This window comes from Phalacrocorax aristotelis, chromosome 2 (assembly GCF_949628215.1).
Source record: "Phalacrocorax aristotelis chromosome 2, bGulAri2.1, whole genome shotgun sequence".
Taxonomy (NCBI): Eukaryota; Metazoa; Chordata; class Aves; order Suliformes; family Phalacrocoracidae; genus Phalacrocorax; species Phalacrocorax aristotelis.
Genome location: NC_134277.1, coordinates 36,008,185 through 36,020,013, shown reverse-complemented (window position 1 = coordinate 36,020,013; position 11,829 = coordinate 36,008,185). Strand labels below are relative to the sequence as shown.

Genomic DNA, 11,829 nt, shown 5'->3' with positions numbered 1-11,829 from the left:
CGCGCCGCTTACTACGAGTTACTATGGCCGCCCGCGGCCGGGCGCGCGGGGCGGCTCCGCGCCCCCGGGGTGGCGGCGCCTCGCGGCCGCGGGGTGAGGGGGGAAGGATGGAGGGAAGGGGGGAACGGCTGTCCAGTTTTCCCCATCCCCCCGTCCCGTCGGCGGCCGCCCCGCGAGGAGCGGCGTCTCCGCGCCCGCGGCGCAGTGCGGGGCGGCGGTAGGAGGCAGGACCGGCGGCAACGGCGTCGCCCCCCGCGCCGTAACGGCGGGTGGAGGCCGGCAGCCCCCGGCGGGTGCTCGCCTGGCGGCCGTTAGGCCCCGCGGCAGCGCGGGAGGCGCCCATCGCCCCTGCGCCCCGCGGCGGCTGCCCGGCCCCCCCCCACACCCCCCGCCCGCGGCGTGGGCGGCCGCGCCTCAGCCGCCAACCCACGGGGGGAGCCTTCTGCAGCAGCCCACCCCCCCACCCCCCAAGAAAAGAGAGAAGACATTTAATGCTAAATATCGAAGCTGCGGACGATCCAACGTGCCACTCGCCCACTGCGCGCGGAGGGGGGAACCTCGCGGGAGCGGGGGGGCTGCTGGCATCGGGGCGCGGGGTGGTGGGGAGCGCCCTGCCCACCCGCGACCGTGGAAGAGCAGGGGTGGGTGGGTGGAGGGGGTGTGGATGGACACGGCGGCGGCTTTCGGTGTCTCACCCCGGAGGTGGGAAGAAGCACATGGTTGAGTTTTAATTCTAAATGGCAGACTGTCGTAAAAGCCCTCGCTAATTGAAGATGGGCTTTGCTTCCTTGTGTAGAATGTCCATGTAAGTATTTCAACCTCTTCTTGGTTTGTGTGGGTGATAACCATAAACATTTAAAATACGGGGGGGGGGGGGGGGGGGGGAAGGAAAAAATTTATGATGCTTTTTCTTACAGAGGTGGCTCAAAAAACACGTTACCTGTGAGAACACACTGATGTGTGCTCGTGCATTTGATTTCTGACTGCCAAAATAAATTACATCTCAAATTGTAAAACTATGTTCTCAATAACGTTAAGATTGGGGAGTGCCCAACTGCTCTGAACCGTGCTCATCTGTACAGGGAAGCGGAGATTTGTCAGGCAGCATGAGCAAGTTTTTGTTGTTGACTTGCCTTTTTTGGCATTCAAGATTTGGATTTACTCTTGAAACCACTAACCAACCAACTTACACTTCTTGAGGAAAAAACCTATACATTATTTAGCTTTACAGAAAGCTTGTTAGCAAGATGTTTTCCGAGTATCAAACAAAAAAGATAAAGGGGGGTGGTTTGCTAATAAGCAAGGGTTTTTTCCCAAACAGCTGATTACAAAGTGGTTTATGAGGTTATTGGACAACTGATGCATATTGTTATCATGAACTCTCAATCATCATTTCTTTAAAAAAAACCACCAACCCCAAACTTCCAACAAAATAGATGATCAAACCAGAATATTAAATGAAAGACATACACCCTGTTTAGCAGTTTTAAGAGGAAATACCAGATAATGCTATAGACCAACCATGTAGAAATGAGCACATGCAAACTGCATCATAGATTCAGTAGAAATCAAATTTATAAAGAATGCAATTAATCTGCAAGAACAGCTACTAATTCCTTTCACAAGTTTAACTAAGAATTCAGTAGTTTGGAGGGGGCTGTTTTTAACTTGGGCAGGCAATTGTTTGTTTTAGCCAGACTCCACAGGATGGGCTTATAAAATACAAATTCATTTAGGAAAAAATGCCACATCCAGCACCGTAAAGTCATAAACAGGTTAAGACTAAAAAAAAAAAATATATCTATGTATTCCCAAGATAATTATTTGCTAATTTTCTACAAAATGGAAGTTGTGATTAAATTCTGATGAGCGGAACACAAACCACTCGCTTTCCTCAATCACAAGCTGACAATTAAAAGTTCATAAAAATGACACCAAGATTAAACAATGGCTTGAAATCACAAATATTAGCTTCTCGGTATGCCAAGCGCTTGGATGCGTGCAACAAAAGGGCCGCATTTCCAACTTACTGCAACATTCACCCATCTCCTGGTAATTTCACAATGGTCTGGGGTTCCAACCCTCATGGTAAGACATGTCTCCTTGCATCATACCACCACGAGCAAAATCTTCAGCCTTGCCCCGCGTCCCCTCCCAGCCCTTCGTACCAACACCACCACCGCCGCAGCCGAGCTGCAGCGGCCGGAGCGTGGGTGACAAAAGCTCCTGCCTTGCCTTGGGTACACGGTTTCCCAGAGGATTTAAATCGCCCCTCTTTAATTGTACACTTGGTAGAAGTTAGGCACAAAACTGTGAAGCGTTCCTCTTCACTACGGATTTCCAGACGTACCACAGGACATGGGGAAATCCATTCGCTGCTCGCTAATAAAAGTATTTAACCATTTTCCATGGATATACCTATTAAAACGTACCGCAAGAAGCCTACCGCGGAATAAATGAAACCTTCGGCTAAAGTGCGTGGAATTATTAAACAAAACCTACTAGATCGCTACATTAAACACAGTGCTGGCTTTCATTTCCGTATCCTTTCTTCATCTTCAGGCAACATTTTGTTTGCACTGGAAAGGCTCCACACCCCCAAACCCCTCCCCCACAAGCCCACCATTGTATCCGTACGAATGTGGAGAATTATGAATGGTTCCTTAAACCGGGCCGGGGGAGGGGGGGTGGGGGGGGAGAGGAGGGGGGTCGCCAAATCCCTTTGTGTGCCGTTACCAGCCGAGGGCAACGGTGCCTTCGCCTTTCCCCCCCGCGCCGTCCACCATTACCCAGCTGGGGAAGGGAGCGCTGTCCCCCCGCCCCTCCCGGGCCAGGCAGCGCCGGAGCGCGGCTCCCTCGCCCCAGGACTCTCTCCTTCCCCATCATCCCCCAACTCTCCTCCACCCCTTTGTCTTTTCTTTTTTTTTTTTTTTTTTTTTCCCCATACGCCCCCCCCCCCCTTCCTCCTCCTCTCCGTAAGGCTCAGAGCAAGGGGCACTGCGAGTAATGCAGAAACATTACCATATGGGGCTCCTCCGAGGTTGGAGAGACCCTCCGTCCTCGCCCCGCGCAGCCCCCCAGCACGCAGCCGCGGCCACGCTGCGCGGGAGCGGATCCCCGCTCCCCCCCGCCGCCGCCTCCCCCCACACCCGCGCCCCCTCCCCCCTCTTCCTCCTCCTCCCGCCCCCCTCCCTGGCCCACGGTGCCGGGGAGCGGGATCGCCCAGGCACGACCCCAATGAATAATCCCCACAGCCTGGCACGGCGGGGGAGGAGCGGAGCGGGGCGGGGCGGGGGGGGGCGGGCATTGCGGTGCATTTTCCCCTCCCTCCCCGGGATCACACCCCACTCGCACGGGGGGAGGTGCGGCCGCCCAGCCGTTTTTGGGCGGCGGGGGCGCACGGAGCGGACTCCCCCGGCGGAAGGGCAGAGGCGGCGCCCACCCAACTCCGGTTTCCCTTTCCCCCGCCCTCCGGCCCTCTCTAAACTTGTCCTGTCCTGTCCAGCCTCTCTCCACTCCTCCCCCCCCCCCGTCCTTCACCCCGGCCCTCCTCCTCCTCGGTGAGTGTGTGTGCGCCCCATCCACTCGCTAATTGAAGAGCTGGGATTCCTCACGTGAGAAGTTGATTTGTAGTTTGAACACGTGGCTCATTCAAAAAGCCGGAATATTCAAGTAATTTTTTTTTTCTCTCTCCCTCCCTCCTTCCCTCCCCCTTCCCCTTCTCTGTTTTTTTTTTTTTCATATTGAGAGGCGGCGCCTGCACGCACGTAGTGTGACATTTTCATAGTCCGCCTGCTGCTGCCAAAGGGGCTTGGGGGCAAGACAAAAAAAGTAGTTGTTTTTTTTTTTTTTTCCCCTCCTCCTTTTCCTCTCCTCAGCCCGCCATCCACGGCCCCGGCGCTGGGTGTTTCCCCCGCGCCCCCCATGCGCCCGGGTAGCACGGCAGGCACTTAGGGCTCCCGTTTGGCTACGCTTTTTTTTTTTTTTTTTTTACCCCTTGAGAGGGAGGGAGGGAGGGACACAAGCTGCAGATCTGATTTTTTTTTTCCCCTGTCCTCTCTCTCTCTCTCTCCCTCCTTCCTCCATTGCATTTCGTTTTATTTCCCCCCTTCCTCCCCACCTCCTCTCGCAAGACGAGGGTTGCAGCCCGCGGTGCGCGCCTCCCCGAGCCGCCAGGAAGATGAACAAGCTCTACATCGGCAACCTCGGCGAGAACGTCAGCCCCCTCGATCTGGAAAGTCTCTTTAAGGACTCCAAGATCCCCTTCTCGGGCCAGTTCCTGGTGAAGACGGGGTACGCCTTCGTGGACTGCCCCGACGAGAGCTGGGCCATGAAGGCCATCGAGGCACTTTCAGGTGAGCGGCCCCTTCCACCTCCCCCACCCCCCCTTCCCCGTGGCCCCGACGGCTCCCGCCGCCCGCGCTCCTCCGCGGTCGCGGAGCTGCTGCAACGGCGGGCTGGGCCGCGCTGCCGGCCTCGGAGGGAGGGGGGGGGGGGTCCATGCTACCCTGCCCCCCACCCCCAAACCCCCCAGGTGAGGTGCAAAGTGTTGTTTTCCTAACGCGGCCGGAGCCGCCCGGCCTTCCCGCGGAGGCTTTGCGCGGGGTCTTGCGCGGCGGCGGTCCCCCGGGAGGGGCCGGCCCGGCGTGGCGGGGGAGTGGGGCCGGGGAGGGGCGGGAGCCTGGGCCCACGGACCCGCGGAGCGGCGGCTCCCATGTTTTTCCACACCCCACGGCCAGCCCTGCCTGGCCGGGGGCTTTCGCTGCGTGGTGGGGTGGTGGGTGCAGTGAGGGGGGGGCGCGCTGCGCTCCGCGGGGCAGCGGCTGCACACCCGCCCTAACCCCCCCTCCGCGTTGGGCACAGCTGGACCACCCCCCCCCGGCAGTCCCACACAGGGGCCGCCTCTCCCCGGAGCGGGTTGAGACTCCCCGCGGCTTGGCGCAGGCCGCAGGGCTGAGGGCGAGCCGCCGAATTGCCCTAAACTTGGGAGGGAGGGGAGCCCTGCCTGCCCCCCCCCCCGCGCTGCTCTGATATTTATTTCGGTTTCTCTTCGCCGCTCTCACGCACCCATCACCGCCTCCAGCAGCGCGCCGGCTCCTGGCGCCGACATCCTGTTTTTGTGTGCTTTAAAAAAAAAAAATTAAAAAATTAAATTTTTTTCGCGTGAAGCGGCTTTGCGGAGGTCTGCTGGGAGAGGCTCCCTCGGAAAAGATGGGCTCGGGCCGTGCTCGGTGTCTCGTTTCGGCTCCTTTCCCGCCCGCTTCCGCGCACAAACCGCCCCAAGTTGGAGGCCCGGCGGCGGCGTGGGGGGCGGCGAAGCCCCCGCTCTCCCTCCCCGAGCCCGGGCCGAGCCTGGTTCCCGCACTCGGCGTCTCACGGGTCGCTTTGAGCTCGGGGCGGAGGAAGGGGCGCCGCCGAGGGCAGCCCCGGCTCCCCTGCGGCAGCGGCTCGGCCCCGGGAGCCGGGGCTGCGCCGCCTTCCCGGGCGGCGGGTCCCCGCTCCTCCGGTGCCCGGGTTGCTGGTGAATGGGCTAACGTGTTGCGCTCCCGTTCCCTGCTCTACATCCCTGCAAACCCGCTCCGGGAGACGGGGACGCGGGGGACGCACAGCCGCGCTCAAATATTTTTCCGCTTTCTGTTTTATCTCTGCAGGTAAAGTGGAGCTGCATGGGAAACTCATAGAAGTTGAACATTCAGTCCCTAAAAGACAAAGGTAATTTTTTTCCCTCCGCTTTGCTCTCAGTAACCAAGTGAGAAGCAATTTGAAAAATGCTTAGGTTTGTGTTTCTCTTCCTTGTAGATAAATGGACCGCTTTCTTAAACCCACAGGCGTGCACTCTGTGCTATCTTCGAGGTTTTCTAGAATCACCCCATGTATTTCTAATGTAGTGTCTTGGCCGGGCAACAGTGGTAGTATTTAATTTATTTTTTTTAAAAAAAAGCCTTTTTGTGGGAGAAGCAAGTTGTTATAGTCTGATGGCAAACGATTGTGAAGATTTTTAAAATTTAAAGTTCCGTGAGAAGAGTTAAAATCTGGGTGTTAGCAGGAAATGAAATGTGGTGTTGTGAACTGTATAACGGGCAAGCACATAAGCTTTACTCCAGCAACAAAAAGCATCGTGTAAATATAGTGGTATACATGCTTGATTTTTTTTTTTTTTTTAACCCTGCCATGTTGGAGTCTGCAGCATTTTGTAGGCACGTAGGAGAAGTCTCATCTGTATTTGAGAGGATTTTTTCATCACTATTTTGAGCTGGTCTATAGAAGCAGCAAGAGAATGACTTCTTCCCAATAAGGACAGGATTTATGCATCCTTAATTTCTAAATGTATGTTTAATTTCTGCAAGGTAGTAATTTTTTGGGGCCTCATGTAAAGAAGCAATACCTGTAATAAAGCAGGGTGGTATTTTTATGCTGCCTATAGCAATTCAGCCTGCTTCTTTTGCAAATATTTAGATTACAGAAAACCTGGCGTGCACTAGAGAGTAAAAGCAAAATAGATCAAACTTTCCACGTGCTTGTTCCTGTACTCCATTATTCAATCTGGGAAGTATGTCTGTCTCTAACTTTGTTAAAAGGGGCTTCTAATATTTCAGGGTTATTTTTAAAACTGCAGTCGTTTTTAAAGGAGTTGATCTGAAAAGGTGAATTAGCTGTCTTGATGGGCATTATATCTTGGTATTTTGAGAAATAGAAGTGTAATCGCTGTTTAGTGTTGAAGGAAGGCTTCACTTGAGGAAGTATGGAGGATTTTTGCTTTAGTTAAGGGAGGGGGTGACTCCTCTCTGAACCAATTTACAGCGTGCCAAGCTTTTATGGTTATATTTATTTGATACTTTTCTTTGGAAATTAATATGCTGCATGTGCTCTCTCATTTATTATGCAAGGTATATGGCTTTGATTTACAGTAGCCTATATTTCAGATGTTTTGTGTATATAAAAATACTGTTGTAGAGGGAATATGTATTTTTAGATTTAAGGAGAAAATTCCATGGGCCATAAGAAATGATAATTTCCTATTAGCCTCTGTAATAAATTTATTTATTACAATGCTGATTAATCTTAAGCTTGCACAAGTAGTATTCTATTTATGCTGTTGAAAACAAAATCATTTCACTTATAAAAAGGTAAATTTTAAATCACTGGTGGCCCCCTCAACTTTTTTTTAGTCATTGTTCAACGTGTTTAAAAGTATTTTCCTATTCTTTCAGCTGACAGCTGAATTGGTGTAAAAGTCCATTCTTCATATTGCGTAGCATGTCGTCATATTTGCCTGTGAATTAGCAATTATCAGAAAGGTGCATCAGTCTGTAACTTGTTGAAAAGGTTTTTGCACTGAATTTGAGCACTTTTCTAGCCATGCGTTGCCCGCATATAGGCATAATGAAAAAAATTGCAAGTGTAATTGTATCTGCATACCCATATTGTTTTTCCCAAAGCCCTTATTTGTTAAACCATTGTTTGATCGTGCAGTATCATGTTGGAATGTATCAAATATAGTTCAGATTTATATTGCTGTTTAACAGAAAACTAAATTGCATTTCTCGTAACTGCACTTCCTTCCCCTTTGTTTCTGCTCCCCTCTCCCAAAATCAAATATAGAAAGCCAGTTAAAATTCATTCAGTGGCTTCCATATGTAAGAGTGACCCTCTTATTCCTTTTATAGATGTCTAACACTTTTCTTTTTTTGGGGAGTGCGTGTGTCAAAAAGTTGGAGATTTTTTCTATGTCTCTAAACATTGCTTACTAGGCGTATATTTAGAGTTGTTAAATACGTGTAAAACAACAGTTTTTAAACATGGAGCCTTTTGGTGAAAATGGTTATTGAGGTGCTTTCAAAGTAACTTATCTGAAGTCTTTGTATCCCTTTACCCAGGGGAAAGGTGTCAGATGCAGTCGGGGTGGTGGGGGTGTGTGTGTTGCTCACCAGGCCCACCCAGTGTGTTTGCGCGCTGCAAGGCTGGGGAACGTTTTCCAGAGAGCCCTGGGCACTCCAGTGTGTGAGATACGGTTAGAGCAGTGACGCCATTTATTAAAAAAAAAAAAGTGAATGTGTCAAGTCTGTCTTTCAGAATGAGCGTACAATTAATGGTTTGGTCAAATGACTACTTCATAAGAGCAAAAGTTTTGTAGCGCACTGAAATTATTCAATACATTGTATTGACCTCTGCTGCTGTGAGACTGCTTCATAGAGAGTCCTAGCTCCCCTCCCTAAATATTTTGGGTTTCTATTTTTTTTTTTAGCAGAGTGTGTATGTTATCACTTGCAAAGGTAGTTTGTGGGTATCTTTCTCCAGAGGAGGTGGAGGTGCATGGGAGGAAAGGGTAAGGGTTTGGTAATCCATATCCTTGTCGTATAAAGGAAGGTCAAGAGGTGGTGTCAGCTAGGGTTGCCATAAAGATGAGCTGAATCCAGAAAACAGTGGAGTGTGCCTGGCTTGTTATTTAGGGTGAAATTCTTGGGCCCGGTAGTCACTGCATTCCAACCCTTGCTGGATCTCCAGATTTGAAGTAGGCACACCCAGGTTTGCAAAATTACCTTCCTACCTGCTGAGGAAGGAAGGAGAGATAGCCTGTGTGTGGCTTTCTCCTTCCCCTCCCCCTTGGAAACATTTAAAAACAGACAAGGGGATATGCTGCAGTTGAAAGAAGGGGCCTGGTCAAGGTTTCCTTGATGGAAGGGTGGAGAATTATTTTGGGGGAGGTGCAAAGTATTTAATAAGCTCGGAGTAGATTCCTGACTTACTACTGAAATCTCAAGGGAATGCCAAAGGAATGCAGTATTTCTGCATTCAGACCCCTTGTTGTGGAGGAAGGCTATTGCAATATTTAAAGGTTTAGGTCACTTTATGCAAAAGTTGGAGGAGGCGTTGCAATAATTGACTGCTAGTCACGCTCTGCGAGAGAAGGCAGGGCACTGTTAGTTGTGATTGCTACTTGGATGGGTTTTCTTCTTGCAAAGCAGTGATGCAGGAGGAGGATGGTGGCAGCCCATAGCATATGTGTGCCTGGGCCCATGAAACTTGTGTCGCAAGGCTTTGGGTACTACCTCGCTGCAATCCAAGAGCAGCTGGTATCTCACAAGGCGATGTACGCTGCAATCTGATTATTCAAATGGCCCTGATGTCACTTGTGTGTGATGAGGGGGGAGGGTAGGCACTAACTCTGGGCACCTGGGGATGTGCCTGGCACAGCCTCCTGGCCCTGAATCCCACCTTAAGGTGGGCTTCCCACCCAGACCTGGACCACCACACCTGCTCCTGGGGCCTTCAGGTGCCCAAAATGATCACAGTACCACAACTGTGGTAATGACAAGGTGGTTTTCCAATCAGAAGGTTAATTTTCTGCCCCCACCCTCCCACCCCTGCCTTGAGGGCTCTTTGAGAAAATAAATTCACTACTTCTTCTGGGGGGTTTGTTTGGGAGAGGAGGAGGAGAGGAAGGTGTGCCTTGTAGGTAGTGCTGTCTTGTAACAAGCTGTGCTATGGGGAGTGCAATGACTTGCCATCTGTGCTTCACCTCTAATGCTGAAATATATGAAGGATGATTTAAGGAAAACAGGCCCGAAATGCTCATGTAACCATCTCTGTTCCAGGGGTGAGTGTTACGCTGTTGGATGAGCATCGGACTGTGTTGCTAATTTTCAGTACAATAAGGGTTTGTATCTTGTGCCTGTAAGACAGTGGAGAGCAGCTATGTGAGGCTAAAGTATGTATGGTGGCTACAATGGCCACAGTTATTAAAAGAAATAATTTAGTAGCGTTGATTTTTTTTTTTTAGTTTTGCTTCTGTAAATATCAAGCAGGGAGAAACATGCTGAATGTAAGAACACATGATAGAAAATGTAGTTTATTAGCTGTATTCATGCTCTTTTCTGCGGAAAGAGGCGGAGGACCACGCCTGGGTCCAACTAGGATGTTTTCGAGAGTGAAGGGCCAAAACTTTGCACAGGGATTTCGGGTTTTGATTCTCTGTTTCCACAATTGTCTTTGCAGATGTGAGTAGGAAATGAATTTTTTTCTTTTTTATTTATCTTTGAAAGCTTACAATTAGAGTGGGAACAAACCTGGATAATTGTGGTGATTCCTACATAAACAATGAGTTGTTATGGCAAGAACAGATAATTCTTCACTAACCGTGTTAACTGTTATGTTGCTGGAAGTTTAATTTTTATAACTCTGCATACTGTTTGATAATTAAAAAAAATCATTCTTGCTGCAGTTTTTTTAAAAAATAAGCTGGAGTGTATGAAACACAGCTCTGAATGTATGTCCTGAAAGGTTGGTCCTGCTATTTTTCCTACCTTCCCTTACAGAAGGTGTCCTGACAACACATTTGCAGTAGACCTTAAATTGTGTGTAGATACAGTAAATGTTGAAGGGGTGGAATAAAAAAAAATTATTTTGGAAGTGTAATTCAAGGGTAGTAAAATGTAATCAGGGAATGTTTAAATTTTTTTCTCCCATTTTTCCCCCTCAAGCATGGGGTAATAACATTTTCCACATTTTTGAGACCTTGAAGGTGGTATTTTTGTAAAATGGGGCTGTGTTAATTTCACTTGTTCTTTTAAGTGCAGAGCATAGGACTCTACAGTGCTGGAGTCCTGTTATGGCTTCTGGCTAGCTACTAGGTGGACTTTAAAAGCTTAGTTTTGACCTGAAAAATTCTTAAGTGGCCTGGGATTTACCTACCTAACAGAAAATGTGAAGCTTCCCATAATGGCCATGAGAGAGGGACCCAGGTGGAATTAAAATACACCTGACACTTAACCATGGGCAGGGCTAGCACTTCAGGGAACCTCGTAAAAAAAGATTTTTTTTTTTTTTGAATTCCTTAAACCTGATGCTGTCCCTAATGTTGTCTTAGCTTCTAGGGTTTTGTCCTCCTGGTATTTTAGTAACAAATACATCTTGCCATGGAGCACAGTTAAAGGCTCTTTTCTGGTGATTTCATCCTTACATGAGCTCAGGGAGATGGGCACAGGGCAATATTGATGTGGGATTTTTTTTTCTTGTAATTTAAGAGTAAAATTTATTATTGGAATTTGATTATTCAGAATCAGCAAATAGACGAATAGGTACAAAAGTTAAATGCTGTAAAATCTAAGTAAGGAGGATAACTTCATGTTTTATGGAGGGAGAGGGATAGGTGTAAAAGTTTGAATAGGGTTGATGCACTTAGCAATATTGAGGTGCTTTTTGTAGCTGTAGGGAGCTTCAATATGATTCTCTCAATGTGTGTTCTCTCATTTTGTTTTCATATGCGAAATGTTTATCTGCATGTTGGTCCATTCTTGAATGATGCAGAGTATAGCATTGTATGTTGAGTTATATGTTAATTATTGTTGAAAGCTGAGATAAAACCATAACTCTTATTTTATCTAGAAATGTGACATTGTTACCAGAAATAGGTGTGTGTTATTTTATAGTTTTAGTCTGAGGCTTGCATCCTTGCCTTTTTTTTTCCTGGGCATGTCAAGTATATGCCCTTGTATGTCTTTCCATCCTGCATCTTTGCTGTATGATTCTTATGTTTGCTGTCCAAATAAAGAAAATGATGTTGCATGTGCCATCCAAAATCTCCCCAGGTGTCCGGGTTTGGGGTGTGCTGGGGGGGAGATCAGTAAGCCCAGTGCTTACTGGTGCTACACAGCCTCTGTATATCCATGTGGGTACTTTGGTGGCAGTTGTTCCTTCTCATCACCTGCAATAATTAATCTGGCTTTGCAAAATTTCTGTATGGGAGCAAGAGCTCCTGTGTGTTTGGGCACATTTCAGGTAACTAACAAAAACCTATATTATATTCTTTCTGGGTTTTGCTTCTTCCCA

The 11,829-nt window shown here is 48.9% G+C and overlaps 1 protein-coding gene across 2 annotated transcripts in view; it reads left to right on the top strand.

Annotated features, from left to right (window-relative positions):
* Positions 1 to 3,364: 3,364 nt before the first annotated feature.
* IGF2BP3 (insulin like growth factor 2 mRNA binding protein 3) overlaps positions 3,365 to 11,829 on the top strand; it is a 113,400-nt gene continuing 104,935 nt past the window's right edge. The window contains exons 1-3 of one of the 2 annotated variants that reach the window (XM_075083032.1): positions 3,365 to 3,672; positions 4,134 to 4,355; positions 5,652 to 5,712. In XM_075083032.1, coding sequence (XP_074939133.1) covers positions 4,181 to 4,355; positions 5,652 to 5,712 — 236 coding nt within the window. In that variant the 5' untranslated portion in view covers positions 3,365 to 3,672; positions 4,134 to 4,180. Of the gene's footprint in view, positions 3,673 to 3,772; positions 3,832 to 4,133; positions 4,356 to 5,651; positions 5,713 to 11,829 lie in introns of those variants that run through there. The other variant, XM_075083033.1, reaches the window with a different exon arrangement.